The 25,775-nt window shown below is 37.1% G+C and overlaps 1 protein-coding gene across 30 annotated transcripts in view; it reads left to right on the top strand.

Moving 5' to 3' along the window:
* RAP1A (RAP1A, member of RAS oncogene family) overlaps positions 1 to 24,921 on the top strand; it is a 76,817-nt gene extending 51,896 nt beyond the window's left edge. For 21 of the 30 annotated variants that reach the window (XM_070266307.1, XM_023640268.2, XM_070266319.1 and 18 more), the window contains 7 exons: positions 2,157 to 2,240; positions 6,835 to 6,903; positions 8,999 to 9,055; positions 11,677 to 11,817; positions 13,471 to 13,614; positions 18,001 to 18,116; positions 20,927 to 24,921. In XM_070266307.1, coding sequence (XP_070122408.1) covers positions 2,184 to 2,240; positions 6,835 to 6,903; positions 8,999 to 9,055; positions 11,677 to 11,817; positions 13,471 to 13,614; positions 18,001 to 18,087 — 555 coding nt within the window. In that variant the 5' untranslated portion in view covers positions 2,157 to 2,183 and the 3' untranslated portion in view covers positions 18,088 to 18,116; positions 20,927 to 24,921. 30 annotated transcript variants of the gene reach the window in all.
* Positions 24,922 to 25,775: the final 854 nt, after the last annotated feature.

Here is a 25,775-nt window from a genome sequence, read left to right as displayed (position 1 = left end):
ATTTTTGAAGGATATATTCATTGTATTTAGCATTCTAGGTTGGTCATTTTTTTCCTTAAGCGTTTTAAAGATGTTTCATTTTCTTTTGTCTTGCATAGCTTCTTAAGAAGTCTGTACACTTTCTTAACTTTGTTCCTCTGTATCTAAACTTTTCCCTCTGGCTTCTTGTAAGATTTTCTCTTTTTGACAATTTTTCAGGAATTTGATTATTGTACCTTGTACTTTTCTTTGTGTTTATACTGAGGAGAGGACTCACTGAGTCTTTTGAATCTATGGATTTACCGTTTCTATCAAATTTGGAAATACTTTATTATTTATTCAAATACCCCTCCATGTGCCCCCTTCCAGTTACACATACGTTAGCCTGCTTGATATTGTCCTGTGGTTCTCTTCTTTTTTCTTCTTTTATTTTTCTTCTTTCTTCTTTTCTCCCTCCCCCTTCTGCTTTTCCCCCCTTTCTCCTCTTCCTTATCACCTTTTTTCTATCTGCATCTCAGTTCCTCTGGAATTTCCTTCTGCCGTTTTTAATATATTGTTATTCCCATCCAGTGATTGTTTTTGAACATTAGAAGTTTGTTTTGGTTCTTTTTTATGTCTACTATTTCTCTTTTCATTGTGTTTTCCTTTAAATCTTGAGCACATTTATAATAATGGTTTTAGAGTCCTTATTATCTAATTCCATTGTCTTATTTCTGGGACTCTTTCACCTGACTCATTTCACCCTGGTTTCAGGTCCCATTTTTTTTCTTTGTCATATGTCTGTTAGTTTTGCTTGGATGCTATGGACATTGTAAATGTTATGTTGTTGAATGGTGGAATTTTTTAAATTTTAATTATTATTATTATTATTTTTTTTTTGATTCTTTTAAAGAGTTTTTGACTTTGTTCTCACAGGCAGTTGAGATACCTGTGGATCCGCTCAGTCCTTTTGAGGATTGTTTTTGAGCTTTGTTAGGAAGCATCTAGAGTATCTTTTACTCTAGGGCTTGTTTGCCTCTGCTGCTAAAGTATGCATCTTCTGGCCTTCCAGGTGAATTGCCTGTTTTTTAGCAAGGAGGACTTCTCTGGTCAGAACCCCAGTATTTCCGAGCACTCTGGGAATAGTTCAGCTATAAATCTCTGTTTATTGCTCACCGTGCCTCATAGGGTTTCATTCTGCACACCAGCTTGGTTTTTGGCTACAGACTCAAGTGGACCCCTGCGCAGATTTCTGGAATTTTCTGTGCATAACTCCCTCTTCTCTGGTATACTTCCGTTCTCTGCTTGAGTTCTTCCTCCTTGCACCACAGTCTGAAAAGTGCCTCCAGGCCGAAAGCCAGGGCAATTGTAGGTCTCACTTCATTTCCTTCTCACCTCTCAGAGATGACAGTCCTATACTGTTTGTTGTCCAATGTCGGAAAACAGTTGTGTCATATATTTTGTTTTATGTTTTAGCTGTTTACTGTGGGATGGAAAGTTCATTCCTACTTAATCCATCATGGCCATTGAAAATTCTTTCCTGTTTTTACCTTTTAAGATAACCATGGAGATAAAAAATAAAGTTTTTAGTCCTTTTTGTCCTCTCTCTAGTAATTTGGGCCTCGTGAAATGTATCACTAACATCTACCGATAGAGTTTTAACAACTTCATCCGTAATCTCCCATTCCTATCCTAATAATTTTCGAGGTAACATTTTACATGGTTCAGCTATAATACAGTAATGAACAAAACAGTGTAGAATTACTGTATGATATTTTAAACAAAATAACATGTACATTATATTAAAGCTCATGAGTGAACTTTACAAAAAAGTATGTAAGTTGTTTAAATAATAGCTTCGTAAAGAATTGGGTTCATGATTGTAGTTATAAGACAACTCCTAGTTGTAATCATCTTATTTTCTGATCAAACACTCTTAGAAGTGACACGAACGGGCTAATGATTGTTGCCTGGTCAAAGATGATCTTTAATGAATTAAAATGCCTGGCAATAGTTGTATAAACTTATTTTCAAATCTGCATGGTTTTGCTTTGTAGCCTTTGTCTTCTTCTTGATAGCCTTAAGGGAAAAGGCAAACAAAAAACCAAAATCTTGTATTATTTCATGTAACAGTTGTATACTCTTAAGCTATTCTTAATATGTTTATTGATCTTTGATTTTTATTTATTTATTTTCAGATTGTCAGTATTTAAACAGACTACATCATGCGTGAGTACAAGCTAGTGGTCCTTGGTTCAGGAGGCGTGGGGAAGTCTGCTCTGGTAAGTTAGCCACCTAATTATAACTAACTACTACAGTACAAGAAGAACATTGATATTTGCTTGCTTGAAAACTTCTAGTCACTAAAGAGAAAAGGTGGCAGTATTTTATTTCGAGGGAAGATTGGCCCTGAGCTAACATCACTGCCAATCCTCCTCTTTTTGCTGAAGAAGACTGGCTTTGAGCTAACATCTGTGCCCATCTTTCTCTACTTTGTATGTGGGGCACCTGCCACAGCATGGCTTGACAAACAGTGTGTACGTCCACACCTGGGATCCGAACCTATAAACCCCAGGCCACCAAAGCAGAATATGCGAACTTAACCTCTACAGGTGGCAGTATTTTTTATATGCCTAGTGTTTAGCCCACAGGGAACGGGGATTCATTCAATGACCATGGATGTGCAGTTTTATAATAGTGGCTCATTCATTCTTTCCTTTACCAAATATTTTTTGGCTACCTCAATATGTCAAACTCTGGTGTTCATGATTCAAAAAGGAATAAGATTGTTCTCTTTTTTTTTTTTTTGAGGAAGATTAACCCTGAGCTAACTGCTGCCAATCCTCCTCTTTTTGCTGAGGAAGACTGGCCCTGAGCTAACATCTGTGCCCATCTTCCTCTACTTTATATGTGGGACGCCTACCACAGCATGGTGTGCCCAGCGGTGCCGTGTCTGCACCTGGGATCCGAACCAGCAAACCCTGGGCCGCCAAAGCGGAACGCACACACTTAACCACTGCGCTATCGCGCTGGCCCCCAGATTGTTGTCCTTTTTAAGAAACTTACATTCCACTGGGGAAGACTGATTATTACAGCTACAAGTGAAGCAAATCCTCCCCTACCCCCACCCCGGACTTAGGTGGAATGAAGGTAGTTTTTTGTGGACACGTTGTGCTCATGTAGTAAATATGTATTGAGCTTCTACAGCGTGAGACTCTAGGGTTACAGCAGTGAACAGAAACAGGCACAGTCCCCCGTGGAGCTTGCGTTACAGTGCAGGAGATGTAATGAAGACATAATTAAACAAAGACCTACTTGATTATTATTGTGAGAGAGAGACTTTGAAAGAAAAGTACAGATTGTTAAGAAAGCGTCCTAAACCTGAATTAGCATTTGAACTGAGAAAAAGGTCACAATTGCTGGGGCAGGAGTGAATAGGGAGCAAAGTGGAGGGAAATGAGGTGAGAAGTAGGCAGAGCCAGATCATGACTGGAAGGCCATGTGAGAACTTGGAACTTAGTCCTAATGACAAGAGGAAGCCATTGAAGGGAGGGGGGTGACAGAATTAGATAAATGTTTTAAAGAGATCACATTGACTACTCTATGTAGAGTAATTTAGAAGAGAGACAGACTGGATGTGGGAGACAAGTTGGGAGTTATTACGTGACAGAATTAGATATTTGTTTTAAAGCGAGCACGTTGACTGCTCTGTGTAGAATAATTTAGAAGAGAGACAGAGTGGGTGTGGAAGACAAGTACGGAGTTAATGTAGTACCCCAGATTATAGTTTCTGGAAGCTTAGATTAGAGCCATGGCAGTGAAAAAGAGAAAAGTAGATGTTTCAATAATTAAATAGGAGGTACAAGTGACATAATTTAATGCTGGATTGGTGTGGGGACTAGGAGAGAAGGAACTGTCAAGGATGACTCCCAACTCTCTAGTTGAGCTGCTAGTTTCATGGATAAACTATTTAAGTAAAAGCAAACACTGGAGAATGAGCAGATTTGGGAGCGAAAATGAAGAGTCATGTCAAATTTGATATGTTTGTGGAGTTGGCCCAGTGGCGTAGTGGTTAAGTTTATGCGCTCTGCTTCGGTGGCCCAGGGTTCGCAGGTTCAGATCCTGGGCGTGGCACTAGCACCACTTGTCAAGCCATGCTGTCACAGCATCCCACATAAAATAGAGGAAGATTGACAACAGATGTTAGCTCAGGGCCAATCTTCCACAAAAAGATAAAAAATAAAGCCAATTTGAGATGTTCAAATAAATACATCAAATAAACAATTGGGTCTTCAAGATAATATCTTAAAAGAGAGACTTGGATATGATTTGGGGTGCCATGAATATATCAGTGGTATTTGATTTCATGGGAATTACGTTACTGTGAGGAATGTCAATTAGTACCTCTTCAGTGAATGTTTGAGAATATCTGTCATTTTAAATGCACGTAATTTCAATTCAGCAAGTCCCTTCATGGAAGTTTATCTCACATGTAAGTTTGCGTGTACAAAATGACATGGTCAAGGATATCCATTGCAGCATTCTTTACAGTGTCAAGAGTCTGGAAACAACCTAAATGCCTACCAGTGGGGCTAGTTAAGTTTTTAATAGAAATTTTGAGTAGAATACTACATAACCATTAAAAAGAATACGGTGGCTCAACATATACTCATATGTACTGATATCCAAAATACATTATTTGGAGAGGAAAAAAGTACCCAACACTGTAGACTGCCATTTATGTTTTTTTAAAAAGGGAGAGCGAGGGGGGAGGTATTATAAAATGCGTAGACTATCTCTGCAAGGTTAAACAAGCTACAGGTAACGTATCGGTTACTTTGCTGGGAACGAAGGTCGTAGATAGAATTGTTTACTTCTGCATACTCTTTAATGACTTTTGCATTTTGTCCTATGTCCATGAATTTTACCTTTTTAAAAATAAAAATCCATAGAAATGAATGGGTTGTCTAGGGAGAGACTAGAGAGAGAAGAGAAGAACTCAGGATTGATCTCTCAGTACCTCTCAGCCTTCCAAGAGTACATAGAATTGAAGGATACCATGTAGAAGAATATATCTTGTACTGCTCAGAAGTTAGAAGTCAAGTAAAGAAGAGGAAAGAGATGATCTGGGAACATGGAGGTAGCCGGGCTTGAGAAAAGCAGCTTCAGTGAGGTGATGGTGCCCTAACCACCCTGGGTGAGAGCTGAGGAAATGGAACCACTGTTGTAGGCAGTTGAAGAAGTTCGATTATGAGAGGGAACAGAGAAAGGAGGAGAAGCTGGAGGGATCATGGAGTTAAGGGAGGTCTTTGTTTTAGGGTGAGAGAGAGTAGAGCATGTTTGTATGCTGGAGGCAATAATCCAGTGAAAAGGAAAATGATGATATAGGAGAGGAAGGGAATAATTCCTACAGAAAAGACAATAGTAGGTGAGGAAGGAAGGAGAGGATCCAGTAGGAAAACTAAAAGAATAAAATAAAAATCTATATGAATGAATGAGATGTCCCTGGGAACTGAGAGGCTAAGATTCAGAGAAGTGATGAAAGGCGGCTTTAGTAAGAATGGACTGAGAGGCATGGGATTCTGTCTCACTTTTGTAAGTCACTTTCACATCTGGCTTATAGAAGGCACTTGGGTTCTCATCTTGGCTTGACTTCTGCATCCAATCTCTTGTGATAGTTTATCTTATATAACCTTTGGAAAACTCCACTCTAAATTTGTGAGAGAAAGGGAGTACATCATAGTATTAATAGGGAAATAGGTTTTTTCTAAATCTCTGCCCTGGACCATATTTTGAGAATCTCTGATCTAGTCTAAAGCCTATTAGGAAGCTATATTAGACTTTTTCATATTTAAACTATATATAGTACCAGGAAGAGGAGGTGATTAAATCCTTGATGAAAATGATGATTAAAGTTTTTGGTGTGACTGTATCCTGAGTTTCCTTTAAAGAATAGGAGCTTAGTAGGAGAAAGAAGTTTGAAGTTTACTGTATTCAAGTTAATCTATTGAGCTCAAGGTAAAATAGTGTCTAAAATACTCCTCTGGGTAATTTAACCTCAGTACTTGACCTCAGTCCACATTCTTACCTTCGCTTTTAGGCAACAGTGTGCCAGACCCTGTTTTAAAGCTGTCCGGGAGATATTTCACAATCATCTCTGTACTGCTTTTTATTTACTGAATGATAAAATACCTCGTTTCTAGTCTGTGCATATAGAAATCTTTGAGATAAAATTAGATAATCTGAAAAAGCTGTGTAGGCATTGTTTTCCAATGAAAAGAGTAAGGTTTTGGAATCAGGCAGGTGTATGTTTGAATCTCAGCTGGCAAATGAGACAAATAACTACTTCTGGGGTGAATGTGAAATTTTAATATGATTATAAATTTAATATTCAGTAGGTTTTAATCTCTGTTTTTCTTTTCCCTCAAAATTAGAAAGACTGTTCCAAGAGATTTTCAAATTTAGAAGCTTTTGTCTCTCTCCTTTGAAGGCATGAGATAAAAGTTACTGTAGATACATAAAAGGGTAACAGAAGTTTAAATATTGATAAATTTTCATTTTGTAATGAATTTGAAGCTATGCTGTTATTTGTATCTTTGTTGTATTTTAAACCCTAATAAAGTAATTATTTAACAGTGTAATGTCAGCAGCAGAACTGCTGACAGTTTTTAATGTGAGCAGCTCCTTTCATAATAATTGTACTCTTAGTTATGGATGTAACCTTACGTGAAAAATAGTGATACTTTATATTTGCATGTTTACCCAGAATTTCACATAATTTCATTTAATCTTTATGGCTTTGTGAGGTTAAGTAACATTCAGGAGGGGTTGAGTTTTCTTTTAAGTCCTTAACTTTCCTCTGCTTTTTTTTTCTAGACAGTTCAGTTTGTTCAGGGAATTTTTGTTGAAAAATATGACCCAACGATAGAAGATTCCTACAGAAAGGTAAAATGTGAAACTTGTGTACGCTTGCTTACAAGTAGTTCCTTATGACTTTGAAACTTGATCCATAGAATTACTTTTTTAAAAATAGTTTTGAGAAACGATACAGATGTTCTGTGTCTGTTTTTAAAAGTTACACCAATACAAAGTATTTCTCATAGAATACTGCTTAGCTGTAGAGAGCTCTGGTACTGTGCTCCGTTAACAGTGCTCTGTTACTTATTAGTAGTCTGTTCTTTAATGTACACATTTGCCTTGTGGCGAATTCTTTTAATGTGGAAAAATTACATATAAATAGTAGGTATATTTTTGATGACTCTTTTTGTAAAACTAAGATCACTTTTATCACTTTTTATGCTTGAAGTTATCCGGTGACCGAAAGTTTTTATTTTTGTTTAGTTATATAAAAACTTTAAAGAATTTCATCTTTAGATTATAAAAAATTAGATGATTGGCTTCTGTGTGATACTGTAATGGTGGACACATGTCATCACACCTTCGTCCCAACCCATAGAATGTACAACACCAAGAGCAAAGTATCGTGCAAACTATGGACTTTGCATGATAATGATGTGTTGATGTTGGTCCATCAGTTGTAATAAATGTACCACTCTGGTTCAGGATGCTGATAGTAGGGGAAACTTGCTGGGAACAGGAGAGAGTATTTGGGAACTCTGTACTTTCTGCTCAATTTTGCTATGAATCTGAAGCTGCTCCAAACAGTAAAGCTTATTTAAAAGAAAAAAAATTGAACAGTTGGTCTTGACAAAAATGTTTTATTTAATTATAAGACTAGGTAGCATTATGGAGAATTTTCATGATTTTATTTCCCAAGTATGTTAGAGGGGGGAGAAAGACAGTGTTATGAGAAAGACTAGTAGCCCAAGGATATATAAAACAATTAAAAAGATTAAACCTACTTTTCAACAAATGGGAAAGGATTCTTTGTTTGATGTTTTAGCATTTGCCTTTACTAGTGCTATAGCTTTTATTAAATTAAGTTGCTCAGTCCGTACTGGCAGAGCAGTTTCGTTATCTGCAAATTGGAAACAAAATTGTGCTCTAGATACATTGAGAAACTACAGATCTAGTTCATTATGCATTAAACATGTGCATTTACAGATTGTGCAGGTTACCGCTGTGGTCCCATATGTGTTGGGACAGTGAGTTTGTGGCACCACCAGCGGTGCTCCTCATCAGTCCCTGATCTGACAGGGAAGCAGGGTTGAAAATAGCCCTTAGGTTAATACATTTATTTTTAGAAGACAGTGTTGCTTTACTGAAATTTCCCAAAAATAAGTTGCTGGTTAAAGCTTCAACTACAAACGCAGATCTGTACTTAGAATCCTGGAGATTTAACACTTTTCTTCATCCCGTCTATGTTGAAGTTTTTCCACACAGTTGATAGTTGACACTTTCTTTAGGCCAAACTTCTCTTCTTTCATAAAACACTGGGTAAACAAAATTCAGTGTGTAAAATTTCACTTTTCCCAAAGTAGTACCTTTTTCTTAGTCTTGAAGACTATATGAGTTCAGTGTTATTCATTTTAGCACTTTTGTGTTCCTTTTATCTCTTTAAATTAAAATTTTTCTCTGTATTAAATTGGGGGCACATTTTAGTAAAACTTTAACAAATTGAACGTGGTAGGTTGGCAAAATTTTCTTTATCCCAAAATCTTGTCTGTATTTTGAGCTATTTAATACTTTTGTGCTTTGTTTTCTTTGAAGATAATATAAATATGCATATTTTATACATTTTTTTCTGTTAGAACTATACCTGTTTGTTGTAGTTTTTCTTAAATTGCGGAATAGAACCATTTGCATTCTAATAATAACATAAAAATCATTACTCAGAGTTTACAGTGGTCAGAAAATAACTAAACTTGGCATTAACAGTCCTGGCTTCTATAATATTAATAGAACGTGCTTGAGACCTGTTCTTCATAGTAATACCAAGTTCAGTCTCAGCCAGTGCAGCAGACTCCTGGAGAAAGGCTTTGTGGTTGTTAATAGGTACTTTGAGTGAAGAGCTGGGAGGAAAACAGACTAACATTTTGATGTTACTTTTTAATTCCCCTCCCCACCCCACTCCCAACAGCAAGTTGAAGTAGATTGCCAACAGTGTATGCTCGAAATCCTGGATACAGCAGGAACAGTAAGGATGTTTTCTCTCTTTTTTTTTTAATAGATTTTAATTTGTGAACTAGTTATGTCATCTGAATAGTTTCTCTGAGTAAAAGTAATCATTCTGATTAAGAACAAATTCTCTAAATATAGTGCTTCTTAAGTTTTCTTACGTGCCTGAAACCATCTATGATGTACTTAATGCCTACATATCACTATTAAATTGTATGTTGAGTTCACTTAGAGAATCTATGTGTTAAGTTTCTTCTCCCCATATTGAAGTAAGGATTATGCCATTAGTGGTTAAAAAAATGTATTTTAAATCTCAAATTTTCTGTAAGATAGGTATTTCCCTGGGTTTAAATAAGACTGTCTCTTGGCACCATAGTCATTCGTTTTATAACAATTATTTTTGCTTTTTATTTGTATTTTAAGATCTCAAGGGGCTGGTGACAGGTACATGTTTTCTGATGAAGGCAACAATCTTTAGGATTATTTTGAGCCTCATTTTTCTCATCTTTAATTGAATATAATGACATTAGTACATCATAGGGTGCTTGTAATGATCAAATGAGATCATGATTATAAATCACTTGGCACAATGCTTGTTATATAGTATAGCTCTGTGTATTTGCTTTTATTTTTGTCTTCATTTGTCATCACCTTTATAATTTTCTTATTAATTACTGATGATTTCCAGTTATACTGCCATAAAAAAATGCCACATTAAGCAATGTTTCTTTTCTTTTTTTCCTCCATATGCATAGACTTTCCTGTTAGGCAATTCACAGATTTAAAATAGATGGTATTGTTAAATGTTACGAGTTGTGTAAAATTCAGCACAAATTTTCCCACTATAATTTTATAAATGATGAGAAAGTTTCAGACAGTTCAAAAAAGCTTATAAGCAGACTGGAGCAAATACAGTACTAATTACACTGTATTTTTCCAGGCTTTTGTGGGAAAATGGATCTTGATTCCAACAGGGAGATTTGGAGCACTGGAACTATATCTTTCTTATACCAGCTGAATCAAGAGATCTGCCCCTCTTGCCACCACCGTCCCCCCATCCCCAGCAAGTTTTCTTAGGTTTTGAATCAAGAGTAATTCCCCTGTATTCCAAGAGACCCCAGCAGTTAAAAAGAATATTTTCCACTTCCTCTTTCACCACCTCTACACATGCGAGGGCATTCTTTTTTCTTCCTCTTATGCAAAGGAAATTTTTCCTTACTGCAGAAATCTTTCCTTTGTGCTCTCAGACGTCTTGTACTTCTCCCATCCTGGTGCTCAGCTCTGTGTTATAATTGCCTGTTAGCTTGTCTGTGTCCACAGTGCCTTGCATAAAGCTTGGAAAGTAGTTTATGCTCATCAGTCTTGTCCCAGATCACTCCTTACTCTGTGAAGATTTTTACTAACCCTCCAACACTGCTTCAGTCGGAATTCTTGGTGATTTTAGATGATCCAGCACCTTGACCTTTCAGTTCCTTGACCTCCATCCTGCTTCAGCTGTTTGCACCCATGGTCTTACCCTAGACTATGTGATTACCAGTGTAACTATAATACCACCCCTAATCTCATTTTCAAGCATCCCACTCTCCAGTCACCACCTCTTGTTTTTCCATCTCACTTCCTTTCATACCCTGCAACTTCACTGGAACCTACAGTCTGTTTATCCTAACATTTTTGATTCTCTTTCATATCCTCACCCCCTTCTTCACATTGTTTCATGTTCATAGTCTGTCATTCATAATCAAGCTGAGCATTGATACTCAGCTCCCTTTACTTTCAGCAGCCTCCGACTCAGTTGATCACTATCCTTTTCTGTAAAAATTTTACTCATTTGGCTTCCAAGAAACAGCACTTGCTTGGTTGTCTCTCTGTGTCATTGGTTATTTCTAAATCTCCTGTCCTGATTCTTCTTCATCTCCCAACCTCTTAATGTTGGAGGGCCTAAGGGTTCAGTGCTTGGACATTTCTTTTGTGTTCTTTTTTCTTTGTTTTTTTTGTTTTTTTACAGAATTCTCATCTTTGACTTGAAAAAACTTCTTTTCTTTTTGGTGAAGAAGATTGGCCCTGAGCTAACATCTGTTGCCAATCTTCCTCTTTTTTTTCCTTCCCCAGTACCTAGTTGTATATCCTAGTTGTAGGTCATTCTAGTTCTTCATGAGGGACACCGCTACAGCATGGCATGATGAGTGGTGTGTAGGTCTGTGCCCAGGATCCAAACCAGTTTACCCGGGGCCGCCAGAGCGGAGCATGTGAACCCAACCACTTAGCCATGGGTCTGGGCCCTGGACTTTTCTTCTCCAACAGCTTTATCTTGGAGATATCTTTAGTATCATCAAAATAACTTAATTAAGATCTATATATAAAAAGGAATTATATAGTTTTTCTAAATCTCACAAAAGCAAATTCAAGTGGTTAAGATTTCACTTCTAATTCTACAGTTCATTGTCGCTGTTTTTAGTCACCTAAGTAGGGAACAGGAACATTCACCTCAGAGTTTCTAGAAGCTATGTGTTATGTCTTATGTTTTCTGTTATGCTAGCATGCAATAAAAAATTTAGTAGCTCACTTGTGATTATTCTGATTTAAATTGTTCCAATATGCGTTCAGGAAATCATATTTATAATTGCCTGTTTTTTATTATAGGAGCAATTTACAGCAATGAGGGATTTGTATATGAAGAATGGCCAAGGGTTTGCACTAGTATATTCTATTACAGCTCAGTCCACATTTAATGACTTACAAGACCTGAGGGAACAGATTTTACGGGTTAAGGATACAGAAGATGTAAGTACTTTTCTCTCTATAAGACATACTGCCATCTCTCTGTGACCAAATAAAACGTGTTTTCTCTCTGTCAGTAGGGGATTTGGAAGGTATCTCCCACATGCCTAAAAGAGCCTGTGTGACCAAAAAAATGTTACAACTTTCTAAACCTACAAATTATATGCTGAGATGGTTAGAAAAGGAGGACACGTATGATAAAGTGCTCATTGTGCTGTGTGGGTAATAAGTGCAGTGGAGAAAGAAGAGGAGTTGAAGGATACTTGGTAGACGGAGTCAGACTGAAGTTGAGCTTTGGAAGGTGGTAGTTATGTCAGAAACAGTGTTCAAAGAACGTCATAAAGAACCATAATGGTATGTTCCTATTTATAAAATTCCCTCGGTATAGTTTTTACTCAAATACAGTTTTTTCCTTTGAATTATGTTAAAGATTTTGATTAACTGGGTTTTTATATTTTTAGTTTTTATTTTTATTTTAGAACTCTTTATTTAATGAATAGCGTCATTGTTGTGTGTTTTTCTTTTTGCAAAGATGAAGTGTATGCTTTTCATGCTCATCCCAGCTTAGAGCTACAGAGAGTTCCTTTTCAGTAGTATAAATTAGTATATAAAGTCTCGTTTGTACCTTTTTTTCTGTTTTTGTGTGTTCTTTCTCATTATTAATGGGAACATACGTACCTGCTCAGGACCTTAACCTTGGGTAGTATTGTAGGCGAGAGGGATTTATAACTTTGTGACTCATGACCAACCATAACCTAATGAATAGTTCTCTTCCTTCCCATGACTAATTTATCTAAGGGAGTTCTGTTTTCATAGGCAATTACATGCAAATTACTGAACGCTGGCAATATTAATCCATTTATCCCAAGTAATAAACTAAAAAAAGATGGCGTTATAGATACCTAGTGTTCTTTATCTAACTCGTGATAATTGCTTATTTTAGGTACAAGATTTACCACGTCCCTTAAATTCTTTCTTTTGTATAGTGTCCATCACCTCACAAACAAGTGACTGTTGTCTGGACACCTTTTAACTAAGGACATTATACCATTTGTCAGTGACCTGTTTTATTGGAAGTAGGGAGTTGTGGATGGACATAGCCAAGCATTTCTCGTTTAGAGAAAAAGGGAAGACGTACCTGCTTTATGGCTTTATTTTTATTGTTAATCCTCCTCAGCATCTCACCTAAACTGGTCTTCAGATCTACGTGTCAAATGTAGAAGTAGAACCTATTACTGTATTGGTCTTGCCACTACTTTTGGCATTTGTTGGACGTGTGAGATGAAGCACTTAAACCACAGGTCGGCCCAGTGAATACCTTTTTCTCTGCATTGCAGGAGGTTCCTTTTTCCTTCAGATTTTCCTACTTGAAAGTTCAGCTATTAATAGTAGTCCACATGAGAATTTTGGGATTATATTCTTAAAATAATTTCGCAGATTAACATAGTAGAGTCTCTTCCATATTTTTTGCTATCTCTTCCCCCTCCATCTGCCCTCTTCCCCCCAACACACATAGATATACCTTTTTTTAAGCATTGGTGAAGCTTCTCTTCCTAACTAATATATTTCAGTTGGTGGCAGGCAGTTGCTTACTTATAAGAAGAGGCTAAGTAATGAGTATATTCATGCTCATTTTATGTTGTTGCCTTCTCACAGGTTCCAATGATTTTGGTTGGCAATAAATGTGACCTGGAAGATGAGCGAGTAGTTGGCAAAGAACAGGGTCAGAATTTAGCACGACAGTGGTGTAACTGTGCCTTTTTAGAATCTTCTGCAAAGTCAAAGATCAACGTTAATGAGGTAACCTGTTCTTTTAAGCGGTCTTTTTTCTGTCAATTTATGGAAAACAGTAATTCTTAGAAGCTGTATTCTTTCACTTGCATAAAATCGCTTTTATGGCTATAATGAGGACACTCACGTTACCTTATTGTCAAAGAGGAAGTTTAACTTTAAAGTCCTGCTGAGCCTCTAAATGATATGTCGGAAAGTGGTGTGTGTGAAAATTATCACATCCCCCTTGTACTGTAATAAGTACTTATATAGATGTGTGTAAAGAGGTTGTAAAGTCAAGTAGGAAAATGCGAAAATCAAAGTAGTTATTATAATAAACTTATGTTATACAGAGAGATGTTATTACCTCATGGATATCACAGAATTTGGTGTGTGAGTCCTGTGTTCCTTTGGTGCACAACTCAAAGGGAGGAGTCTGTGAGTGTGGCCATGGAACTGTAATTCACTCATCTTTTAGGCCCCAGGCTGCAAGTGCACAAGGCTTTTTTTGTTCCCAGCGTAAGCACTCCACTATCTTGAGAACATAGTTGTGGACAGGAATCATTAACAAGTGAGCTGCCTGCTTGGGTGTAGAGGGCCAGTAGTTTACTGAACCTCTAAAAGATTAGTGCAGTCCCCAACTGCCACCACCAACCAAGCAAAACCTTAAGAGGTTACCACTGCTTTTGTTAATTTTAACAGAAGCCTTTTCTTTTCTTTAAACCGGGGTAGGCTTCTTTCCTTTCCTGGTAGTGCAAAGGTCTTCACCTGATGGTGTGCTTGCCATTTGTAACATCACAGGTAATCAGTCAGAATCCAGCTCACTTACAACATAGATGAGAGCTAAGAGTGGGTTAGGTTATCAGGGTCCTATTTGTGTGTTTGCTGTTCCTCTCTGGGCTTTGTTCTCTAGGTCACTTTTCCTTGACTAATATTATGGTTGTGGACTATTGTCTGACTGTTAAAATGACCAAATTATTTTAAACATCTAAAAGGATAAAAATTTAAGTTTGCTGCAAATCCTTTGTTTTACAAATAATCAAGAATGTCAAAGCTTTTTTAGGTAAAACCAATTTTAACAAGTACATAAAAATAAGAAATTCACAAATTTCATTTATTCAGCAAATATTTATTGTGTGCCTGTGTGTCTGGCACTGTGTTAGACACCAGGGTAACAGTCATCCAGACAGACACTATCCCTGCCCTAAAGAAGCTTACATCCTAGTGGGGAACTATCCTGCTGAGATCCGTAACAACAGTTATTTCTTATTTACTGCTAAGTAAATGAAAGGAAGTATGATATGCTTCCAGCGTCAACTTCCTCTGTTGTAGAATTAGTTTCTTAGATGTTATTTTGAAAAACAAGGCTAATCATAAAATTTTAATTTTTAGTACAGTCTGGCTTTTCCAAGAAAAGGTAACTTTGAGATAAAACACATCAAGATTGATGAATGAGCTTGGCTGGGGGAGCAGTAATGCAAGGTCACCATTGCTAAGTGGTTGGCCTTAGGAGTCTGCTTCCTTGCTGTACCTGTCCTCGCCCTCACTGACACCTACCACCAAGTTCACGCGCTCGGCTGAGGCTGGGTTGGGCCAGGGTCCAGTGAGCACAGTGGAACGGAGGTGTTCCTCATTTCTTAAGCATGACATGTTTGTGGAAACTCAGGTGCTACTGAACTGCGCTCTGGGCTGCGGTTTCAAATGCAGCAGAGCTACTTTTTCACAGCAGTCTTGAAGGTCAACCCTTGACATGAGGGTTTATTAAAAAAATAGAAAAACAACGAAACAAAATGAAATACGTTAGCTAGTTAAAAATCTTTACTCTTTTGGGAAATGTACAAACTTTATGCTAGAAATTCTTGAAGGTGTAACAATTTGAGTTTCTTTGAATATTTCTCTCTTTATAGCCTGATAATCCAGCTACAGAGTCCGTTTGATAGTTCATAGTTCCTCAGACAGCTAATGCCTTGTGTATGTGTGCTTTCCGAATGCCTGGAGATAGAGGGATCATGCTTTCACAGGATTCCATTCTGGGACTCGAGTTTGAAATCATACAGGAATGTACTGCTTGGCTAAACAGCCCTCTAACTTTCTTATCCGTACCCTTTTTGCCGTGTTTTGAAAGTGGTGTACAGCTATACCAGAATGACATCAGTCTTAATCAAGAATTGTTCTTTGCTGAGGCTGGAATAATAGTTGGAATCAGGACATCCCAATTGAGGAATGGCAGAGGGATTGAGAAACTATGCTGTAGTTGAGAGAGAGGAAGAACCTAGGCTGGGGACTTTCAGCATATCTAACCAAATCCTATAGTTCAAACTTGCCCTCATCTCTGAAGCAGCTGCTGTTGTGAGGTAGGCAGTGTTTGCCCAAGAAGTCTCTGAGGATAATACTGCAAAATCAGTTACCTTGCTGTGTAGTACCAGAAACCCGAAACTGGCTAGCATGAGAAAATGTGATTTTGATTAATTTACTGTTTAGTTTGTTCTTTTATTCTTTTTCATTTTATAGCTTATGCATTGAGGCTAGAAAACTAATGGGAGCTTGTTCATGGCTGGTGCGCCTTCAGTTCTTAACGGGCTTCAGGGCTGTGAAGCAACTTGGACTTGGGAGTTGTGAAACAAAAACTACCATTTTGTTTGTCAATTCTGCATTTGCAAACTTTGTTAGAAATAAAGTAACAGAGTTAAATGTTTTGAAGAAGATGGGAGTGGGCAGGGTGGAGCAGAAAGAAAAGAATATAAATGAATGCTTTGGGGAGATAAATCACTCAGTAGTGTTTTTTTTTTCCTTCTTTTTAACCAGTAATTTAGCCTTATAATCTTTGGATCATTTAAAAAAGTAAATAGTTGTTTTATCTGAATACCATCTTAAAAAAAAAACTTTTTGAAAAGATATAATAACAATAAAAAGAATTTGTTTACCCTTCATCCAGATTCACGTTGTTAACATTTTGTCACGTTTGTATATCACACTCCTTTACTCCTAAGTATGTTAGTGTATGTACCTTAGATCAAAGACGTTCTTTTACACAACCACGACATAGTTATTAACATCAAGAAAATAGACATTGACACAGTCTGTTCAGTGCATATTCAGATTTTGTCAGTTGTCCTTATAGTGCCTCTAAAAGCTAGGACATTTTGATAGGTTTCTACAAAGTACTGTTTATTACAGATGAGTAATAGTAAGAAGCTTCTATGATACTCATTTCTATTCCAGGTCATTAGTAAATGAGTGTTTGCATTTCTAGCAAAGAATCAAGTTTAGCTGAACTGTTTATGTTCCACACTGGCATATTTAGCACTATGATACATATAAACATATCAGAATTAAAATAATTTGCTTCTGTGAAATAAGTAGTATTGTATTTTTGTCTTTGATACCTTGCATTTTTCATTCAAAATGAATCCAAAAGATTTATTAGCATATTATTTGTTACTTCAAATCATAGGGAGCAAATAAAAATCATGTGCTTTTACATGTAATAAGTTGAGAAGAACACGATATCTCTTTTGTCCTGTTCCAGCAAAACATGTATAAGATGAATCTAATCATGAGGAAACACCAGACAAACCCAAATTGAGGGAAATTCTATGAAGTTATACTAGTCATTATTTTTCAGAAATGGCAATGTCATGAAAGACAAAGGGCAAGGAACTGTTGCAGATTTTAAAAAGATTAAATGACAGGAAATTAAATGCAGTATGTGATCCTGAATGGATTCTCTCTGGGGGGAGGCGGGTTACTATAAAGGACATTATGGGGTAACTGACAAAATTGGAATTTGCACTGTAGATGACACAGGGTAATGTATCAATGCTTAAATGTCTTGAATGTGACAACTATAACGTGGTTATGTAAGGGAATAACCTTGTTCTTAGGAAATACACATTCAACTACTAAGGGACCTGTGGTATGAAGACTCCTCTCAAAATGGTTTAAAAAATAATAGTGTGTGTGTGGAGAGAGAAATGTGAAAGTACACGTGGCAAAATGTTACTAATTGGTGAATCTGGGTAAAAAATATTCACAAGTTCTTGGTACTATTCTTGCAACTTTTCTGTAAGTTTGGAGTTTTTAAAAATAAATGCAAAGAGTCAAGTTGAGCATTAAATATTCTCTTAATAAGAAGATTCCATGAAGAATATAACTTCACTCCCTGTTTTTCACTACTAATTCTTTTTCTCAGTTTAGTATTGAATATCTAAGAGCGAGTGTATTTCCCTCATTGTAAATAGGTAAGCCCTGCTCTATCCTGAGAGTCAGCTGGGACTTCTAAGAAACCTGCTATGAAAGCAAAGCAGCCAAATACAGATCCAAGAGCAGAGTAATGTTTGACAGAACCATGACTGTTCTGTGGAACAAGGTCTCAAATGTTGGTTGAATAAGTACTTTTTTCTTGTTTTTATTTAGATATTTTATGACCTGGTCAGACAGATAAATAGAAAAACACCAGTGGAAAAGAAGAAGCCTAGAAAGAAAACATGTCTGCTGCTTTAGACCCACAGTAAGCAGCAGCTCTGAGCCAGGTAAGACGCTAAAAGCAGAAGAAATGCTGTTCTCATCCTCTTATTTTGGGCTTTCCCCAACCTTAACCACTTCCCATTTCACCTGTTAGGGTATTTCCAGGCTTCTGCAACTACAGATGTGATATATAACTTGTAGATACGTTCATCTGTTGGACAATTTCTCTCTCTTCCCATGAGATTCTGAGCTCTCTGAGGGCAAGGACCACATCCACTTTGCTCACCACTGTGTACCTAGTGCCTGGTACACAGTGGGTGTTCCAGAAATAGTGGTTAAATGCAGAGAGTGCCTTCCAAGGTCACTCCCACACTCATGCTGAATTGAAGTGATACAGTGGTTCACTTGAAACAGAAAGGCTTAAGTGCACATTTGATTAATTGTTTCAAAGTGAACACACCCATGTATATCAACAGTAGTCATTCCTCCCCAGATGTAACTTTACCCCTACTCTGATTCCCAGCGCCATGGATTAATTTTGCCTCTCTTTGAACTTATAAATAAAAACATGTAATGTATTACTTTTATGTATGGCTTCTTTCTCTCAAAAATGTGTTTTTGAGAATTATCCTTGTTGCATAATGTAGTAGTTCATTTTTATTGTATGACTATACTAGCAATGTATTTATATATTCTGCTATTAATGGACATTTCAGTTCTTTTTGGGAACTAGTATGGGTAATTTTGCTGTGCCCATTCTTGTATAAGTCTTTATGTCCATGTGCATGCTTCCTGTTCAGCATATATTTAGGAATGGAATGGCCAGATTGTACACTGTATATATGGACAGCTTTAGTAGATACTGCTAGAAGTTTTTCAAAGTAGCTGCTCCAATTTACCCACCTACTAGCAGTTTATGAGTTCCACATCCTCCTCAAATTTGGTATTGTGAGTCTTTTTACCTTGAGCCATTCTGTTGCATGTGCGGCGGTATGTTGGTATAGTTTTGGTAGTCATTTCCTCTGAGGTCTGGGTTGACTTCTTTCAGGTGTTTCATCTCTAGGCTTCTAAGTAGGAGTTGACTTTAAGTGCCACTTAGGCTTTCATTAAGTGAGCCCTTCTGAGAGAAATTAGTGGCATTGAAACTGCCTGTCAAGTGAAACCCAGGCCCTGTGGGACCATTTGTTTGTTTTTCTTTAATTATATATTTAAATCCCCTGAACAGTTTCTACTTATCTTCATCAACTCTATAAACAACACCATAAAAGAATATTTTTATGGGGTGGATTTATGATGTAATTGGTGCTAATTATGTGAATATTAGTAAACTCAGTCCGGTTAGAGGAAAATCAGCTGTCCCCACTTGAGAGTTGGTTGTGCTAACTCTTGTAAATCTCTTGGGTCCATTTAGTGGATTACCTGTTCCAGAGCACCAGTTTAACCCATACATGCTTCCTTAGAGATGTGAATGCGTCTCTCTCTAAAAGGAAACAACTGAGTAATTGTACCCACTTTTTAAATGAAGGTAGAGAGAAAATGGGCAGAAAGGAGAAAGGGGCATAGAGCTTGCCTCTGGTAGTCAGCTCTAGGAAAGACAGCTTCTGGCTGAAGGTTTGGTTTTTAGGCTTTTAGTGAAGTCTTGATTCAGTAACTATAAATCATTGGCTCCCTGAAAGTGATTATTGTTAAAATTACTGGTGTTTGTGGTTGTTTAGGTAAGGGTGCAAAGGTAGGGAAATGAGGACTCCAGTTCCTATTCTGAAATACATTATTTAACTGTCTTATAGTTGACTGGCTCATGATACCATTACCTTAGCTGACCCTGGTTTAGTTTCCAATTCTCAGAAAATGTCCTTTTAGCTTATGTTTAAAGGAAGAGGTGCCATCTCCTGGCCCACTGTGAAAATTCATTTATACACATCCTATAGTATATTGTGAGTTTTACCTTAGAGGAGAGAAATCTTGGCATAGCTCTAGAAAGAAGACTCTCATCCTGGTTGCATGAATTCTTAGGCTCTGGTTAATTCAACTTAAAATATATTTAATAACTCACCTGAGATCTCTATGGATGTTTAATAAGATAAAATAATAGATCAGTTAGCAGTCAGAATACTTTGTAGAGCATTTTATTGTGATTATAGACTTGAAGTGCCATGTTTGATCCCATTTTAAAAGCTCTGAGATGCAGGGTTGATTTAAATAGCACTTAGAACATTTTTAGTATGAGTATGTGAACCTTGAGCAAAGGCAGCTTATCTAGCCTGTGCCTTTAGACACAATCGTATTCGAACGTGTTAATCTCTTTCTAAAATGTCTCACTTTTTTAGACCTAGGAGAGAATTCATCTTCAGGAAATCCTTCCTTTAACCTGAGTCTTTTCTGGTGAGCAGTAGGACTAACTGATTCTTCTGCCCTTGCATACGGGCATCAGCTGTTTCTGTATCCTCTTCTTCTCTTAACCTGTCTTAGAAGTGGTAACCCTAATATATAAAATCATAAAATGGTCGAATAAGGAATGTCCTGTGGAAAGCTTATGCAGGCGAGTATCATTTCTATAGTGGAAAAGGAACTTTTAAAATAACATAGGAAAAAAAGGATAATAATGGGATAGAAATGAAATAATCACTGTTTTCCTCTTTATAGGCAGTACTGTCAGATATAATGTGAAACACTAAGTATAATAAAACTATTTTTTAAACATTTTTAAATGGAATTTAAAATAGCCCTATTACTGTAGCTATTTAGTATACTTTAGTTCTCGAGAAATGATCAACCAAAGTCATTGTTTCTTTGTGTATTATCGGCTTTTTACTACCATCTTCTGACATCAAGAAATTAACCATATATTTATATCTGTATTTATTCAATGTTCTAGATTACAGGAATGAAGAACTGTTGCCTAATTGGGAAGTGCCAGCATTCCAGACTTCAAAAAATAAATCTGAAGAGGCTTCTCCTGTTTTATATATTATGTGAAGAATTTAGATCTTATATTGGTTTGCACAATTTCCCTGGAGAAAAAAATTACTCTGTGTATATCTCTTGGAAAATAAGACAATAGTATTTCTCCTTTGCAATAGCAGTTATAACAGATGTGAAAATAAATATACTTGACTCTAATATGATTATACAAAAGAGCATGGATGCATTTCAAATGTTAGATATTGCTACTATAATCAAATGATTTCATATTGACCTTTTTATCATGATTCCTCCCTGTCAAGCACTAAAAAGTGGAACCATTATACTTTATATCTGTAATGATATAGATTATGAAATTTCCCCTCAAACTCATTGCAGCAGATAACTTTTTTGAGTCATTGACTTCATTTTATATTTAAAAAATTATGAAATATCATTCTGTCATTATATTCTAATTAAAATTGTTTGTGCATAATGCTTTGGAAAAATGGGTCTTTTATAGGAAAAAAACTGGGATAACTGATTTCTATGGCTTTCAAAGCTAAAATATATAATATACTAAACCAACTCTAATATTGCTTCTTGTGTTTTACTGTCAGATTAAATTACAGCTTTTATGGATGATTAAATTTTAGTACATTTTCATTTGGTTTGTGTGTTTTGTTATTGTTTATAGATTTAAAGCCTTTATTTTATAGTGACCGCATTGTTTTGAATGCAGCAGTAGCTCCTTTCTGCCTGGTGCCTGCAGGACACTTGGCTTTAAGCCCCTGAGTAACTGGCGATTTCTCGAAGAACAGACCTCATACTTTCTGTTCTAGACAGGTTTATTCCTAATCTACAGTGAAATACGTCAGACTACATAAAATAGTTTTGTATATTCTCTCTTGATCTTAAAGATTGTATCTTATCGAATAAAATATCCCACTGTGTATTATTTTTATATGTAAAAAGATAAGTTTAATACTGTATCAGGGTTTAACTTTTACTATTTCAGATCTTCCACAGCTTGTAATTTCATCAAGGGAATCCTTTTGTCATTGTTAATTTGTTGAGTATAAGTCCACCAATGAAATGTTATGTAAAAATTTTCGAATTTGCTTTATGATAGATTGAAGAATTTGAGAGAAGTGGATGCAGGTGGAGAAGCATGTAAAGGATGTGACTGTTGCTTTCGCTTCAGCCACATGTGAAGTAGTATAGTGTAGCAGTATGGAAAATATTGCTAAGGTAAAATTTTAGCTGGCTATATAGTGGTGCTTTTCTTTTCCTTCCCTGTTTTTTCCATTTTTACAGAAGATGGGGCTTAAGTAGGACATGGACCTAGGGTGATGTGACTTATGTATTCTCCATAGTGATAGAGCAAAACAGCTTGTTAGCCAGTTAAGAAGAAAGAAAAGGGAAGAAACAAGCTTAGGAAACCCTGTGCCTTGTCCCTGACTTGTAAGGAGACCAGTTCCAGAAAGTCTGAACCATTGCTCAGGGATCTAGATACTGTCTCGTCGCAAGTGGGTGTGAAGTAGTGTTCATGCCTTGCCGAGACTTTCTAGGAGTGTGGTCAGCCCGTCAGTTACTAAATTGAAATTTGAAACTCAGGTTTCAAATAGAAGCTCTGACCAACCTGAGAAAATGTTAAAATATTGTAAAAAAATTTGGAAATTGTATTCTTTTGCGTTTCTAATAAACTTAGTTACCTAATACTTACCTTCTACTGATCCAGTTATACATATGTCTGGGATTGAGGGGCCAAAAATATAATAAGAAATGCAATAAATTTTAAAAAATAAGTGAAGCATTAAGGTGGCGTATTTTAAGGTCCTCTGGTCATTCTTTAAAATTCACCTCTCAAACATTTCTTTGGACTTAAAAATCATAGACAGATGTCTCACAAATGAGTAAAACTCTCTAAATATTACCTGTTACTTAGATTGTGTTGTGTAATCACTTGCCAGATTAAGTAGAAATCATTTAACAAGAATAACTCCCAGTTACAGTCTGCTTGACTAGTAGCATAGACTCAGTGTCCTCTGTTTTAGAACATGGTAGAGAAAGATGACAGGTATGGATTCCTTTGTCATGTCTTTTACAGTCCACTTGAGATAAAGGTGAAACTGTGAAGAAAAATGCCATGTGGCATACAGCAGTATGCAGAGCAGGGCCAGCTGAAATCAGAGATACGCATTGCCTCTCAAAGGGATCTGCTGTCGCTGAGCAAGATGGAAAGGTATCCTGTTAGACAGTGAGATAGATGCACTTTTATATTGTCCCTAGGTGAACTTCTTAGCCTTGGTTCCAGAAGAGAGGGTGCCTGAAAATAAGATGTTTTCTCATAGCTGGAAAATAAAAAAATCCTCAAGGATATTATATGACTTACATCATAAATATCCGAGAACTGACACCGTATTAGTATTTGTGGGTATTTAAAGTAGCGGATGGCTTTAGTTATATGAGTAATATATAACTTAAAGGAGACTTGATGTCAAAGTTGATAGTTTTCTTTTTTCCACTAAAACACAACTGTAATGGCTTTGTGGTGCCCCCAATCTAGCTTTAGAAATTAACAGTAAATCCATAATCTAACTGTAACTTTGCCCTCCACCAGGGGGAGCTTCAGTATCAGTTAACAGTTCTACAAGTATTGAATTAAAAGTATGTACTCAAGGCATCTCTTGTATAAACACTCCATGCCTCACAGAGAGGCGGACAGGCCTTCCTTCGAGAGTCTGCAGTCTAACTGGGCAGGGAAGACAGATGAGAAATTCATCCACAGTATGAGTAATCCTGTGCTTTATTGAACCGTGGCCCCCAGGTTAGTGCTCTTAGGAACATTAGGAGAAACATGGATGTTGGTGTGTTACTCTCCCCTACAACTGTGAACTAATCACTGTTTGGCCTTGATCTGCCATCAGAACTGGCCAGCTTTTACTCTTCAGTGAAACTACCTGCTTCTTTGAAGTTAGAATATACTTGGGAAAAGTTAATCCTTGGGAGGATACTGATCTTTATTTTATTACTAACTTTCTTAAAACAGGTTACTTGGTCTGAAGCTATTTTTCTCCACATAGGAACATTCTGCATTTTCTGGACCTGACCAATTTCAAATATTTTGCCTCTTTATCCTTGTAGATACGTGTATATTTGTCAGTTCATGTGTCTGATTTTTGTTTTCAGGACTGGGGGACAGAAGGAGAAATAAAGATTACCTGAGTATTTTCCTTTGCAAGCAATCATAGTATAATATTAGAAGGCATAAAATACGCTCTTATAAACTGTATATGTTTGGTGAAACCAAAGTGTGAAGAAATTGTCAGGTATTTGGAGGAGGAAAATAACTTGTAAAATAACCTTTTGTTTTATTTGAGTCTTGAACTTCTTTAAGGTGCTACTGAAATGTGTGTTAAAGTGGCCTCTCTTGACTCTGCTCCAAACTTAAAAGGGCAGAGTGGTTTGGGTGCTTGTCCAGGATCTGGAAAGAGCCCATCTTGCAGGGAGGGAAATGAATGTGAGCTTTGAGGCAGTCTAACCACCCAGCTTTTAGCATTTCTATTCCCCAGAAATGTAAAAAATGCAAGTTATTCTTGAAAATGTAGTACAGACATTGCATTGAACCTGGATTTTTCTTACCACAGTTTCACCTTGGGTTTGTTGAATGTGCAGAACATGTATTGCCATGTCTTGCTTAAATATTCTTGCTGAGAACAGCTGGAGACTTTGAACTGCGTGCCTGGTTCTGTTTCCTGGAAAGGCGACATGGATTCTGTTTTGCAGACATTAACGAGAGTTTTAAAGGGAATTGAGGGATGCAAGTTCTTTGGCTTGTTAAGAAGAAACCTTCTGTCGTTCTGGGCCCAAGGTGTGACATACATTTCCTGCTAATTGCTTCTCTTAAGAAGCATGGGCTTGGCTGTTCCTCTTAAGGAAAAACCTTAATAAATCTTCCCATTTTAAGCAGTGATGTGACTCTTATTTGGAGCTGTTGTTTTCAATGCATTTTTTTAAGCTTAACCCTGTGCAAGTTCTTGTCCTTACTTTGAACCATGTGAGAATTCTTGTAGGGCATACAAAACAGAACAAGACATGATCCTTATGGGCCTGTCAGCAAATATTGTGCTTCTACTGTATGCCAGGTGCTGATCTTCATGTTGGGGATACAGCAGTGAATAACACAAATCAAAATCCCTTCCCTTGTGGAGTTTTTAGCAGGTGCCAAAAACAAGTGTCTGTAATGATGAGTGCAATGGAGACGAGTTAAGCACTGAAGGGGCACGAGTATTGGGCAGAGGGAATGTGGTGGTAGTGGGTTGACGGTTTAGGTTGAAGTTGATATTTGAATAAATATTTGAAAAGCGCAGCCCATAGACCTGCCTGGGGGAAAGAAGGGCCTTCTATGCAGTGGGAAGGGTCTGTGCAAAAGCCATCAGGTAGCCTTGTACCTGGCATGTTGGAGGACTAGCAGGGAGGCCAGTATGGCAGGAGCAGAGTGAGCAAGGGGGAGAGTGATGGAGATAACAGAAAGATAGTAGGATTGGGTAGGGGGAAAATTTCCTTCTGCATTTACTCGGAGTGGGATCCATGGATTTCAGCACAAAATATAACATGATCTGACTCCGCTACCATCAGAAATACTCTGGCTGCTGAGTTGAGTGAGAATGGCCTGTAGAGAGACAAGAATGGAAGCAGAGAGAACAGTCAGGAGACGGAATAGTCGAGTGTGAAAGTGGAGCCAACAGGATTTACTGATACATGTAGAGTGTATGTGAGAGACAGAGAGGAGTCAAGGATGACGCCAAGATTTTTGGCCA

This window comes from Equus caballus, chromosome 5, assembly GCF_041296265.1.
Source record: "Equus caballus isolate H_3958 breed thoroughbred chromosome 5, TB-T2T, whole genome shotgun sequence".
NCBI classification, from domain to species: Eukaryota; Metazoa; Chordata; class Mammalia; order Perissodactyla; family Equidae; genus Equus; species Equus caballus.
The sequence above is the reverse complement of the archived record's forward strand: the minus strand, read 5'-3'. Positions and strand labels throughout refer to the sequence as shown.